We start from the raw sequence: 15,629 nt of genomic DNA on the forward strand, positions 1-15,629 counted from the left end.
TGCTAATTCTGGTGGTAACCAGGGAACTACAGTATGTGTTAATTACCTTGAAGAAAACCTCAGAGCATGAGCTCAACACCCAACAGTAAGGTGCAAAGCACGACTAGCACCCAGACCCACAGCAAAGGATGTCTTTTCAGGTATTACTCATCCTCATCAAAGGGATGAAGATAACAGGCTTGTAGTACCTGAGACTGCTGCTCTTCGTCCCCACACCGGTCTTGAATTGAGCCTGTCCCAGCCTTAGTCTGGACTCGCTCACACGTGATAAACTCTGGTCTCTGTCTTGACTTGACTTTGGTGGACTTGAGACTGCACTACAACACAAATTAATAAGTGGAGGGCCTACTGTATATCCCTTTGTATGGCTGGACCTAAAGGTGGGACGTGACAAACATAAATAAAAGCCAAACAGACTGCAATATGATAACAGTTACAGTTAAACATCCCTATCTTTCTTTAAAGTAGCTAAAAAAAAAGTAGCTCAAGTTCAAAGCAATAATGATGAAGTTGGTAATCTGTACCTTGCAAAATGATATAATTTGGGTCTCTATATCCCCAACTCCACCTGGCAGGAAGCAGATCATTGCACAGAAGAGAGTGAGGTGGAGAACCATGGTGGATGCCCTATGCTCCAAAGGGGGCCAAGAGGATTAAGTCAAGTAAGTCATATCCCAAACTGGAAATAAAATACTCAACAGAGAACTCTTTGAAAACTAAACATGAAGTCAGGAAACTGCATCACACTCATGTTGACCAACCCAGCTGGTCTGTGATGCCAAAGGAAAGCAGGGTGGCATAGTGACTGGGAAGCCCGGGTTCATGGTCCCATAATGGCAAGCATCTGCCCTGCTGAAGTGTCCTTGAGCAGAACACTGAAACCCAACCACCTCCAGAGCCTCTGCTCCTGACCTCTGACCTTCCTGTGGAGCGAGGGAACTGAAAAACTGAATTTCACCATTGGGGGTCAATAAAATATCACATCATTATGGGCTGTATTTTAAAGCAATATTAATTCCCTCCTACTTACAGGGTAACTACAGGCTCTATTCTAAAGCAATGTTTCAACGTCTGTTTCATTGACCATTTACTCTTTTTGAGCATACGTTTTGCCGGCGTATCCCCAGACTTTGCCTGGAGGCTTTCTGTTTTTTTTTTTTTAACTCTGTTAAAACACCCCAAACCCCGGGGCGTCCCGGTGGCTCACCTGGCAGAGCGCTAAGGCTTACTCTCTCGCATGGCCGGCCCAGGTTTGAATCCGACCCGTGGTCCTTTGCCACATGTCATAATTCTCCTCAATTCCTCACCTCAATTCCACACGCCCCTGTAGTTACCCTGTAATTACATGTAAGTAGGAGGGAATTAACATGGCTTTAGAATACAGCCCGTGCCCCTGCAGTTAACCTGTAATTACATGTAACTAGGAGTTAATGAGGTTGAGTTACTGTAGAGCCGCTAGCAACAGTCTTTGCGAAGGCAGGTAAACCACAAATTGTCCAGAATATGAAATTCAGCCTATTCATTATTCTCAACCTCTAAGCTATTCGTTCAGTGCAAACAATCCAATGGGTATAAAATCAGATTAAATGATCTCCAGCATGTGAGTCAGCAGCTCATTCACTCCCTCACAGGTTTGTTTGAACAGTTATGACTCATAAGGTAAGGAAGTCACCCAGCAGCCTGAAAACACTCATGACTCAGAGATTATGAGTGCCGTTGCATCCATTTCCTGGAGAGGAATTATTGTCTGATGCTGATGTTAATTGAAATTTCGATTTCACATTTGTGAAGTAGGCTATCCAATATCACTTAAAATACCCCCCCCCCCCCCCCCATTTGAATGATCTATTCATGAGTCACATATAGGCTAATGACTCATGAACTAGGCTTACTTCACTACTTCACAAGATCAGCTAATAGCGTTTATTGGAGAAGAGTATTGTTTTAATCAATGTACGAGGAAAAAGGATGGCACACATATTTGCTCTGTTTTTAACTTTTTCCACATAGGCTACATAATAGGCCTACTCCCCCCCCCTACCCCAAAGTGTTCATCATGGGTTGTGGTCGAAAAACAAAAACAAAAATAATGTTGCCAGTTTTCGACCTGGCCTACCTATGTATATTCCCTGTCTGCTCATCTTGGTCTAACCACAAAGTGGCTGTTTAGTAAATCAAATGCACTGCAATGCAGACAGTGCTGTAAATCAATCAAGTCCTAATTCTCCAGGGACAGCTGAGTGTGGGTCCAGGCTCGCATCAGAGTGTCCCGTCCCGGGCCCGGGGACACAGACAGGCTGCAGCCCTGGGGGGCAGCTGCCTGCGTCCTCTGTACTTCTCACTTTGCCCTGTATTGTAGCTTGAACGCCGAAAATGACGAGCCTTGTGGTGCAATCTACGTCTGCACTGTCCCTGGACTGACAGGCGGCACGGCCAATGAGATAAGCAGACATCTTGAGATTGTCAAATCAAAGCAAAGGAGGAGGTGCTGTCCCGTCGTCGTCTGTATTACGTCATGGACAAACAGCTGGTCGCTGGCAAAAGCTGAAAAAATGTAGACCAGCACAGCGACTGGAAGCTGCACCCGGGCTGGAGCCCAGCACTAATATTTGGCTTTTAACGATGTGGCAACTGGAGCGTCTTGGTTTAGGATTGAGCCCGCCGCAGCGCCTCTTGCTTGTTTACACCTATCTCTGCGCTCTTGGAGGTGAGTGATTTCCTGGCTTCATTCAGTGTGTAGTATTGCTTTGATTCACGGGAGCTGTTCTTTTGTCGGGTGCTGAAATCATCCCAGAAGCATCATTGTATCCCATTCTGGTCGCCTTCAGCCTCCTCCACAGAGCTATAACTGTTTCTTCTCATCCAAATCATTGTGATTATTAACCAGACCATTCAATTACGTGGCGCATGGAAAGGTTGCGACTAATTAAGCTACAGTATGGCACGCAACACACAACTGATGCTCCTACTATACAGTAGGTTGTGGGCTACATAGCTGAATACTGGATGTGGTCAGAAGAAAACATACCATGCTGTACGCTTTGGTTGTTGCCACCTTTTGTTATTCAGATTTTGTAGTTATTTTTGCTTTAAAGAACAAAATAAGACAGACAGTTGTCATGCGTTTGTATCGTGCAAGATATGTTCGTATAGTTTGTACAATGTGGGAATGTGAAAGTGAAACCTTCTGGGTCCCTTTTCTATAGCCTAAATACTTACACTGGGTTTATTGTCTGAAGACATGCCAAAAGAGCCATGAGAATTTCGTGAACCAAAAACATGTTCCTCCGTTTTGCATGTCAGGCATGCGGACATGCAGCGTAGCATATAGCCATATGTCTTGTGTTTGCGTCCATCCTCCAAGACGTCTTTGCAACCGTGAAACACAAACCTCACTGCTCAAGTGGGACAAAGATGAATTCCTGCTTGCTGAGGTCTCAGGATGCTGCAGCCTCCTGACAGACTTGTTGCAACTGCGCTCCATAAATGTGTACCCTTTTCAATCTTGGACTTGGTTGTAGATAGCTAGAGGATAAACCCACATTCACTTGATCTACCATCCCTATTTAAGGCTGACATCAGTCTTGACTCAGGTTCGTTTTTACTACTGTATACATCATAAGAAGTGATGTTGGGTATGAGAATAGGGTCTTATGGGGGATTTCTCTTTTTAATGAAAGTGTAAGTGATGTTTTTATGTTGCTTTGTGGCAATCAACAACTGGAGATCATTGTTTATCCCATTTAAGTTAACGATATAGATAGATAGATAGATAGATAGATAGATAGATAGATAGATAGATAGATAGATAGATAGATACTGTAGATAGATAGATAGATAGATAGATAGATAGGCTGCTGTAGATAGATAGATAGATAGATAGATAGATAGATAGATAGATAGATACAGTAGATAGATAGATAGATAGATACATACATACATACATACATACATACATACATACATAGATGGATCAAATTATCAAATAGATTTGACCGCATTACATATAGTCTGTGATGTTCAGTTTGTTGGGAGTCGTGATAGCAGGGAACAAAGGCTCTGCCAAAGTGAGCTTTTCTACAGATCCAGGATCAGTATCTGTGGCTGGATGTGAAGAGGGTAAACGAGTGTTGAGGGGTCAGGGTCAAGTGCTTGTGTGAGTGTTTTACGTTTGACAGCATCGGTGTTGAGGTCTGGGAGCCTGGCAGTGGTGTGTGTGTGTGTGTGTGTGTGTGTGTGTGTCTGCTGGTGAATGGTGAAGCAGAGGATAGTGAGTGAGTGATAATCAATTGCAGTTTATGAATTCAGACTTCATTTTAATTCCTGTGGTCTTTAATGGTATTCTCTTATCATTCATTTTTCAAGATTTTAAAATCATAGATGATGGATTATGAAAAGCGCTAAGCGGTGTTCACTTCACTTACACTGTATAAACTGCATTTATGCAAAATATAAATCGACAGTAGAGCTGACAGAAAGCTAACCTGCCGCTGCCAAATGATTTTGTTTTCGTGATCTGATCTAATGCGAATCTAGCTGCCTTGCAAGGTTAATAAAAAGCAGGATTATGCCCAAATTAACCCTAAAAAGGAGTAAAACAGTGGCGAGGACATGCTCCTTGAAGAGATTATTGAATTCAACACCATGCTGTCAGAAAGCCTGTAGTGTAGGCACTTTGCTCCCCTTATCAAAAAAATAAATAAAATCTTTATTTAGGTGGAATACAAACACTGACATTTTTCTAACTAAACTCTGTGTAGCACCGATCATACCGACCTGGGTGATGCACAGCAGCTCACAATGGAGAGTTGAGGATTGAAACAGCCAAAAGACCCTTTTCACAGTAGCCAGCATTTTGATGTGTCAAAGCAGGGTAAACACAGGTGTAACAATAAAATTCCATTTAGACGTTCCAGTCCTGGGGACCTCATTAATGTTATGTGTTTACCCTGCTTTGACACGTAAAAATGGCTGCGGTGAAAAGGGTCCATTAGAGAGATGATTAGGTGGCCATGATGGAAGGAAGGCCTGTGTGGGAATTTAGCCAGGGCACCGGGGTTACACACCTGCTCTTGCCTAGAATGCCGATCAGATCTTTGTTGACCAGAGAGTCAGGACCTCTGTTTAACGTCTCATACGAAGGACAGTGCTCACTCACAGGACAGAGTCCGTGTCTCTGCCCTGGGCATTGGGGATCATCCCCAATGTGTGTGTACAGCTGAGCCGCATGTCTCTCACGCGCCCTCTCTCTCTCTCTGTCTCTTTCCCTCTCTCTCTCTCTCTCATATTCGTGCATGCTTTAATTAAATTACTAAATTGGCCCCTGCAAGCGCATGCGGGACTTGGCCTGTTTTATAAATTCAAAATATGTGGGATACCCGCAATCCTGTGCCAAATTTCAGGCCCAGGGATGGGGATATTATTCATGAGACCAGAGGGAAGAGCACCTCCTACTGGTCCTCCAACACCACTTCCAGCACCTTGGTCTCCCATCCAAGGACTAACCACAGTCAGACCTGCTAGTTTCCACAGCAAGCCAGCAATTTGGCACAGGAGCCACAGTGCCACCTTCAAGTTAAACAGTTTTCAACTTGTGAAGTGTTTCTCAACAAATTAGCTACATGACATTTCCAAAACCTTTTAAAAAAATATCTTTTTCCAAAGCTTTTACATGCCTGCAAAAAATATATACAATAAAATACAACAAGTAGGGCTTGCTAGTGTAAGTTAACACTTAAGGTTCCTACATGTCTGCTTGTTTGCTAGCGGGCTTTTAGCCCTTTAGCCCAATGCTTTAGCCAAGTGGATACTGCAGTTGCTTGACTTTCCTGTGCATCGGGATCCCTGGTTCAAATCCTCCTCAGCTATCTGCTTTTATTACCTGACTGGTTTGGAAACACATGTGCATGCAAGTTTAATATTCTAATCCTAAATTGTATCTCAGCCATCTGATATTTCCACAAGATTAAATGTGAAATCATGTAAGGCACATGCAGTGTTGGGAAGATTACCATGAAAACATAATCTGTTACAGATTACTGACTATCTGTAATCCATTGAAATACCCAGTAAAATGTTTGCTTTCATCTAAATTGGGTTACTCTTTTCCTACAAAATCCCTAAGAATGCGCTGTGTAATGAGCAATTCATCCCCATTTAAAGCCTTATTTTGGTACTGTTATTATCATCTGCAAACATTCTCTTTATTTTCGGATGTGCTAGATTATTGACTTTTCCCCTTCAAACATCTTTCTGAGTAAACAAGTACAAGTAGTCACCTCATTACTTCATCATCTGTAATCTTTTTTTGGTAAAGTAGCTGTGATCTGTTTCAGCTGGAAGTAATCCCCTGTTTCTTTCTAATGAGACTGCTACTCAGTAGAGAACATCATATTTGCACCTCCAAAATAGGTGTTTCTGCAGGTGCGTCAGACGCTGAAATACTTAGACTGACATAACAGGCTAATTATAAATTCCAGCAGTGTTAGTGCCATACAATACATCCGACGGCTGTAATCTGTGAGCTGTAGTATCCATGCTCATCCACGAAAGTGTCAAGAACAATGTGAGGAAGGATCTCACATAAAACACACACTGGACCAGAGGAAGGATGAGAGTGAAATAATGGCTGGGAGCTTTGTATGGGATTGGGGTTTAGCGCTTGACAGCAAGATGACTTCATTCTTCAGAGTTTCTGCTTCCCTGTTCTCTGCCTTAGTATTCAAGGGTGCTGCCATAGGTGAGACGCACTGCAAGCTGTGAGTCTGATAATAGTGTGGGAGAGAGAGAGGAGCGCAGCAGAGCACAGCCATTTTTCCCTCTTTTTACCAAAACACACACAAGAACACATTGTGCATTCAAGAAACACTTTCCACGACGCATCCACGCCTCCATGCTCCATCTCTCCTCTAGAGGGCCGCTTGGTTTTTCTTTGCTATTCCCTGTCATCATCACACCAAATAACAGAGGCCATGCCAGACACCAGACACACCGTTGAAAATGACAATATTAGTACAGAGAGCTCAGTTAGGTTTTCATTTTGCTCTTTACAAATGTTATGTTAGGAAGCATAACCTCTTCATTGCATCTGCAAAACAGTATGTTGTTGTTGTTGTTGCTGTTGTGTTTTGTTGTTGTTTTCATAGTTTTGTATATGTTGTACAGGTGAGATAAGAAAACAGTGAGTGAAATCACTATAGGTGTCCGCAGTACAGAGGAGGCTATTAATGGTTGACATGTGTTGTAGAGAAACTGGAGCCAGAAGGAAGTTGAGGCCAGAGCCGAGGTCCTACTTATTGAAATGGATGTAATGCTTTGCAAAGGGAACTAGTGTACGGCTGGTGGGGGCGATACGTTGTTTCCGGGGAGTGGTGTACAGAGAAAGCTTGTATACATTGAGGCGTGGTTTATCATGTTCTAAAGTTTGACGTGAAAAGGTTTGACTGTTCTAAACAATGGGTGCTGACGCTACAGTGAGACAGTCAACAATGATATTTGAGAACGTACATCCTTCAAAATAGTTATCTGGGGGACAGCGAGGACTCTGAAGGTCTCTATATCACGAGGTCAGGAGACAAGTGTCTTGTAGTATCTATGGTGTGACATGTGAGGTGACATTATATGGTGTCCAAAGTTTCATAAGAATGTTCTTATGAAACTATAATATGTTATGTGTATGCATTTATATATATAAAAAATTGACTAAAGTTTTTATGGATCTCCAAAGAAACTGACACTCCCTCATACAGTAGCTCCCATGAAATATTGCGGTCTCACACATCCCATGTTGTTATGTCTGTGTTTATGATAACAATCACCTGAGAGAGATGTGCTAATTAACTGACTCACACTTCATTCCTCCCAGCTTTTGCCCACTGAGCACCTGCTGGGGCTGCTCTGTGTCAGACCAGCTCATGTTGGTAATACAGTATAGGGCAGATTACACCTGTCACTTGTTCTGCTGCTTTCATGCACAGCCTTCGGTGGATGTCATCTAAGTTTTTTCCCCCGTTTTATCACGTTTTTTCAGATCCTCCCCGTTTTCTCCCAAATTGTACTTGGCCAATTCCCCATGCTGTCCCTGTCGCTGCTCCACCCGCTCTGCTGATCTTGGGAGAGACTACTTCCTCTGATACATGTGAAGTTGCCAGCCACTGCTTTACACCTGACAGCGAGGAGTTTAACCAGCAGGACATGGTGCATGGGAGGATCATGCTATTACCCCAGTTACCCTAACCCCCCCGAACACGCTAGTGGACTCATACCCCACCGGCTTCCCACCCGCAGACACGGCCAATTGTGTCTGGAACATCTGACCGAGCCAGAAGTACCGCTGCTGGGAATTGAACCCAGGTGTCCGCGGTAGGCGAGTGCTTTTACCTCTGCACCAGCCAGAGATGTCCTAAAGTAACCCAAGGATTTGACATCATTCAGGATGCAAGTGAGCCTGCATACGTCTCCCCCAGCTGCTCAAAAAGTAGTAATCAATGCAATCACACATTTGGATGATCTGGCTCATTTCCAACAGTTTGCCAGTTACAATGAGAAACCTGTCATTAGCACCTGAAGACCAAGACGTTCCTCTTGCCTCTGTTCAGTTCAGTTCAGTTCACAAGAATGATAATAGCATAAAATATCAAAATGTTGATGGTGTTTCATTCATCAGGTCTTAAATATTCATAACTTACTAATAGTAAAACTCATAATGTGTTTCAACATCATTTTCGCTCAAGTGTAGGCACCATTTCTTTTTCAAATGTCTCACACTGAATGGAATGAAACATTACATTACCTTCACACGTATTCAGCAAAATTCTCTTCTGGTTCTGTTTCCTAGATTGCCTTTTTGTGACTGATTATTTCACCCGTACGCCTCGTAAGCTGAATGCTTTCAACTCCTTCGCCAGTGTGGAACTGTTCCACTTCAATGTGCCTGATGACACCATGATGGCCGTATGGAACCTCATCACCTTCAAGGAGCAAGGGGGCACTTTCGGCGACAGCTGCCCAGACCGCAATGTGACTGTGTAAGACTGCGTGTGTGTCTAGCGCGCGCGCACGTGTGTGTGTGTGTGTGTGTGTGTGTGTGTGTGTGTGTGTGCGCGTGTGTGTGCGTGTGTGTGCGTGTGTGTGTGTGTGTGTGTGTGTGTGTGAGAGAGAGGGAGAGTGATGTTTAAAAACAAAACAACCTAGATGTTGTTATTGATGAGGTTAGAAATGTGTTCAACCGAGAAGAAACAGTTCTTTACAAAGTTGTTGAGATACCAGTATGTGGCTCTTCTAAGTTCTCTCAGGTATAAAGAGGTAGTGAGAATGGCCTTCTAGACAAGAAGCCTGCTATGGGGAAAATGTAAGGCAGCTGCTGTGTCAGCTATTATTGGCAGCTTCACCATATGGAGAAATTGCTGTTTGAAGCATTTATTGTGTTTGGCTTTTTATTTTGCCTGTATTTGTTATATCAGATTGGCAGTTAATGTTTGCCATGACAGCACATATGTGATATGACATATGTGGTGTAGTGAAACAAGTAGGCAACCGTGAAATCGCACAAATCAATATTTCCCCCCCATATTATGTTGAATAACACAAACAACAGTTTTAGGATCACTAAATACTTACTAATCATTTGTTTGCAAACTAAGCTTGTTCAGGGCAAACCAAGCCTTTTCCCAACTTTCAGGGTGATTTTCTCTGAATGTTGCTTTTAGGAGTACAAACATTCAAATAAGCATATCTTCTTAAATTATTTTCATTTGAAAGATTACAGTCTGCACTTTCATAATCTGTAAAAAAAAACATTCTCTGACACATAATTATAGTTCAGGTCTAAATCTTCAGCGTGGCCTTGTAATTGACGTGGCCCCAGTTATCACATTAAACTGCTTAGGATTGGATAGAATTAATATTTTACATTTTGAATCCTTCATTCGATATAATCATCCTTTATTCAAGATAAAAGATGCCATCTACGCTATTACCTGTAGTTGGCTGTTCTGATCGACAGATTTTGTATTTGGCAGACACTTCAGTTGTTTCTATAAAGTATTAGTCCAAAATTGGCGGAGAAAATGGGGGAATTTTTCAGAAATAATAATAATAATAATAATAATAATAATAATAATAATAATAATAATAATAATAATAATAATAATAATAATAAAATATTAGTCCCAACTAACAAGGATTTGGTTTTAACTGTTGGTTTTGTGATTCATAGGTACTTCAGGTCTGGAGCACCTCCCGTCATCAACCCCCTCTACACCCACTTCCCTCGGGATACAGTTGTCCCAGGGTCCTTTGCTGTTACGTTGACCTGGACTCTTCCAAACCGTACAACAGGAGCGTTCAACGTGACCAGTCCACTCCCGGGGGATTGGTTCCTGGCAGCACATTTACCCAAGGATGAAGGGAAGATCTCAGTCAAGGTGAAACACATTATCACAAATATAAATGTTGCTTTTTTATGTGTGATTCTTGCATCTCTCTCTGTCTCTCTTTGGTACTAAGCAGCAGGCTAGGTAATTCCCCCCCCCCCTCCTCTTGTGAAATATGTTTCGGGCCGGGGGCCTTTAGGATCGGTTTCTAGTCGTGACCATAGACATAAATAATATGGACATAGCTATCCCATTAAATTTCTTCTCCCTGGCGGAGTTCAAACGTTGGCCATCACCATCTTGATTTTTCGTCAGCAGAGTGGGAGGGAATGGGTTGACTCCTTCCGCACCTCATGCGAGGTGGGAGTTTCCCAGAGCCGCAGCTCCGCCTGCTATTGGTCCATGTTCGGCAAGCTGCGCAATCACTGGACAGGCGATCTGTCAATCACCCCCTTTTCTATCATCTATTTTATTCCAAACGGGCGAGTTATATAAAAATGACCCCCCTACAGTTGTTGTGAAAAGATGAAATTAGCTATATAGACCAAAACCGTGTTTTGCCCCTCACTGGGAAGATGTTTAATCCTGTTACAAAGTCGGGCATTTTAACATGGGGGGGAATGCCTACTGCCCCCTACACCTAGTGGCCATTCGAGGAACTACAGCTTTTCAATTCCCTTCCGCATCATCAGAAGGAAGGGGGTGGCTTGCCCACTGGTCGTGACTCAGCGGGTGATAAAAAAAAAACGCGCCATGTTCTTAAGTTAATGTTAGTTAGAGTGAACTAGCTGGCCAGCTAGCTTGCACTGCCTGCTGTCACTGAGGTAAATAGCGCTAGTAGTAGTAGTAGCTTTGCAAATACAGAACAAAATCCGGACACGCTTTGCAAATACAGAGTGATGCTGCAGAAAGTTAACTTGTTATTTTATGGGGACATTTAAAAGCCCCCATCATCCAAATTCCAAGGACAATTTTAGATTTTTTTACTGGCAATTTGCCCCGAGCCGAGCCGCAATTTCCCACCCTGCTAAGCAGTCATCATTGCTCATTGTGGTTTTCTGTACTGCACTTCCCATAGATCACTTCAATCAATCAATCAATCAATCAATCAATCAATCAATCAATCAATCAATCAATCAATCAATCAATCAATCAATCAATCAATCAATCAGTGTGTCCAGTACTGTGACATCCTGTTTGTTTCTGCTCTTTTCTTTGCTCTTGTCTTTGTGTGTTCAGCCATGGTGACTTTAGAGACTGCTAGTCACGTACATCACTGTGGTTCAACAAGTGATTTCCCCCCCGTTAGCCCCACGTCCAAACTGCATTCTAGTGCTGATTACAGCCTAATAACAGACTGATTATAAGGCTCCACTGTGATTGCTGTCATCGGTGATTGTGCACGTCTCAACCTCTTTGTTGAAAAATCTTCAATCTTCACATACTCTTCCATGTCACCTACTACAATAAGGCTCACCAACTCCTGACCAATCACACGATCAGAACAAAACAGCTCTTGCTCAGTGTTGTACAATTGATTATACAATTATACAATCTGGCACAAAACCATTGAGCTGGGCAGTTAGTCCTCTATTAATGATTAGTTATCTGTTACTCTTACTGTAGATTCTCGGATTAATTTTCTGTTGATCGACTAATCGTTGCAGCTCTAATGCTGATCTAAAATGTTGATATGTCTACCTTGAAAAAAACCCCATTCCTATTCCCTCTCTGCGCGTAATTCTCCTATTATAAAAGGGAGCAAGTGGGCAATGTCTGTCTGTTAAAATGTTTGTGCCGGCCACAGCTATGCCGTTTTACGTGCGATCGGGCTGAAACTTTCAGGGTGACCTGACAGAGCTGGATTTTTTAATTAGGTGATTGGCCTAATTACCTAATGATGTGATGTCATCAGTGATGATGTCATCAGTGATGTCATCCTTCCTGGCTGAGGCTAGTTCAGTGATGATGTCATCAATGATGGATGTCATCAGTGATGATGTCATCCGTCCTGGCTGATGATGTCATCAGTGATGTCATCCGTGATTATGTCATCTGTGATGTCATAGAGCAGGCAAAGCCACATAGCTGGCGACCTGCATGCAGGGTGGGCGAGGCCCAAGGAATCAAGTGCGCGTAGTCTCCAAAAAAACCTAGTGTCCAAAAAAAGTAAAAAAAAGTAATAGGCTACATTTAGATCAAGGGACTTTACTATTTTCTCCAACAACAGATATGAACACACACCATAATATTGAATTAATACAGTATTACATAGCATGGCATGGCATTTCAAAACACCATTCTCTCTCGTACTCTCTCGACTTTTGAAAACTAGAGCCAATCAAAATGGGGGCCATTGTCTCAATATGTGGGACGTGGGGAAAAACATGAAAATGCTGTGCAGTCCCACACAGAGTGGGACACCTGGGTCACCCTAAATAAATGCCCAAAACACTTCCTGTACCTTGATGATGTTGGGATTACCATGTGACTATAGCCACGTGTATCGCTACTCCTTCTTCTTCTATTTATTCCAAACAAACCTCTGTGGCTGCTGCTGGGAATGTGACACACATCACTTCCTGTGCACCAGAGGGAAAGACTCAACTGACACCCAGGTGTTTAGAACAGTCAGTCAACTGCTATCAATTGAATCACTATTGTATATTATCTATTGGTGATAACAAAATGTCATCTTATACAATAAGATTGACATTGAAAGTATTTTCTCCATGGTCACTTGACTCCCCTTCAGTTGATAGAAAATAATAATAATTGAAGTGTTCACTGGTATTAGTATTCCAACCTGTGTTTCAGAGCTTAAAGAAGCAGAACGGTGTCGGAGAGTTCTTTCTCCACCTCATCATGTCTGCCTATTTACATAATCACCTGCTCATTACCATTTCAGCCAATTTATTTGTCACTGGTGTAGTGTGGATTGGTGGTTCCTTTGTGGCTTCAAAGTGCGTCTGGAATATACAACACAATCAAAAACACCATAACAAGTTTCCATCAATGTTTAATATGTGCACAAAAGAAGCAGTTTGCTTTGGGGACATCGGTATTACAAACAGTTATGGCATTTGGAGCATAACGTCTCCAAATGCTGCTTCCCGAGGCAATTTCCTCACAACCAAGACTCGAATCTGTGATGATTTCACTTCAAAAAAGGAAACATGGGTGCCAGCAATACAAGTGGAATACAAGTGTGCACATTGCTAAAATAGTCACATACTCAACCGCAGCAATTGACTGCACACTACAGTATGTAAGGAGGAACAAACAGAACAAATAAGGAGTGATGAAATGTCAAACAGGGCCATGCAGAGACCTTTAGAGGGGCAGGTGTCCAATGTTAAAAAGGGGCACATGGATACTTGAGAACATCTTTTTGGGTACCACAATAGTGTAACACTTAGTTCACATGCTTTCGCATCACTTTGCTTAGTGTGCACACAGTCATTACCCCACCCGCCATACCATCAGGTTATTCAACATCAGCTATGAAGAAAAACAATACCAGCATATTGTTTAGAAGAATTCCTTTAACATCTTCTACTCCACTCCACCAGGCAGCAATGCTTGTCTTTTGTTAGGGGGGACAGGGGCTCTTTAGGGTGAGATAGCAGGTCAACAGAACACTATGCCACATGTGTGCTACACATCATCTCAAAGCTCGTAAGCAGATTAATTTGAGATGCAGCTCAGCACAGTGTCAAGTTTTTCTAGTCATAAATATGTGTTTTAGTTATCCTTCCTTATTATAAAAGGGAGCATGTGGGCAATGTTTCTCTGTTCTGTTTCAATTTTTGCCCCACTGATGATGTCATTAGCGATGTCATAAATCACTGATGATGTCATAAGTGATCTCATCAGTGATGTCACTTGAGCAATTTAGGCAACTGATGATATCATAGTGACATCACTGATTATGTCATCAGTGATGTCATACCATCACACACACACACACACACACACGAGGGAGAGGGAGATCGAGAGGGGGGAGAGACTGAGGGGGAGAGAGACTGAGGGGGAGACAGACTGAGGGAGAGAGAGGAAGACATTGTGCGCGCGCCAACAGCCCTGCAGCCCATAGAAAAAGTTGTGCTGTGATTTAGTATCGAAAACTTCTGACATTTGGAGATTTCTGTAAGAATTGCCTTTTTCAGTCTCTCAGTGGTTCCCAACCTTGGGGACCTGTGATGTTTAATTTGAATTGTTCAATAATGTGTTTGTAAATTAATTCTTCATCTAGAGGCTTAATGTATCCCTGAGTTTATCCTAAAATAATCTCATTAATACGGGTTTCAGTGGAGAGTGTTTGTGTCCCATGATGCTCTGAATGCTGTTAGAGGCTGTCACAGCTTGCCAAGGGGCAAACACTGAACACCTGCCATTCTTTGGGCATCACAATGGTCACATTTAAAGCAATATTGGCTATTGGCGCCTTCAGCCTAAAAATATCTCCATCAGTAGCTTCCTTCAAAAAACCATTTGGGTTCCCTAAACGAAACACAACGTGCTCCACAGGATACATCTGCAGGTCCAGGTGACAGGTGGTAATAAATCAATGGGTCACCCTGGCACCTCCCTCTAATGACGTGTCACAGTAATTGTGGCTGGAGCAGGAGGGCTTAGTGATCAGCTGACAGAAATGAAGGACCTCATTTCCCATTCACAGCTGTCCCTTTGCTTCGGGTGCCAAGGGCCCCTTTCATTTCAAAATCAACTTTCCAGCGGACCATGTGCAGAAACAATGCACAGCGCCTCCTCCTGGTTCAAAGGGATTCTGTGTGCCTGGCTCATCTCACAGTGTTAGAATAACAGCAGTGAAATGCTCGGTGCGAGTCACACTGAGAGACAGGCAGGGAGGACAGACTGACAGACTGATATTAAGCTTCATGCACAGAGCCCATTAAGCATTTTGAGGCAGTCTGAATGATACCTCATTTGTTCCTTACCTGGGAGGGCTTGAGGAATCGTTGGTGTTTGTACTGTATATACCATCTTTACCCTTCATCTCTTATCCTTTTAGGGTCTATATGAAGAATGCCAGTATCTCTTCCAACCTCAGCTCATTGTCCAGAGGCTAATTGGGATTTCAGTGCTCTATCCTGGATACTTTGTCAACCAGATGATCCCCATTCACAACAGATCTGCCCTTTATAAGTAAGTCTTCTTATTACATTTTTATGTCTATTAGGCTGAACACGTCACGGATGCTGTATGTACCCTCAAATTGTTTAACTTGTCAGG

General features: G+C 42.7%; 1 protein-coding gene across 1 annotated transcript; it reads left to right on the forward strand.

Moving 5' to 3' along the window:
- Nucleotides 1-6,672: 6,672 nt before the first annotated feature.
- LOC310784299 (post-GPI attachment to proteins factor 6-like) lies at nucleotides 6,673-15,546 on the forward strand (the record flags this gene model as incomplete). The annotated part of the gene is made up of 4 exons (XM_083645315.1): nucleotides 6,673-6,739; nucleotides 8,837-9,026; nucleotides 10,217-10,424; nucleotides 15,409-15,546. 4 exons carry the CDS (start codon nucleotides 6,673-6,675, stop codon nucleotides 15,544-15,546), a joined length of 603 nt encoding a protein of 200 aa, XP_083501441.1.
- Between the last annotated feature and the right edge of the window lie 83 nt (nucleotides 15,547-15,629).

The sequence above is a fragment of the Poromitra crassiceps genome (genome assembly GCF_964638095.1).
Source record: "Poromitra crassiceps genome assembly, chromosome: 10".
Classification (NCBI taxonomy): domain Eukaryota; kingdom Metazoa; phylum Chordata; class Actinopteri; order Beryciformes; family Melamphaidae; genus Poromitra; species Poromitra crassiceps.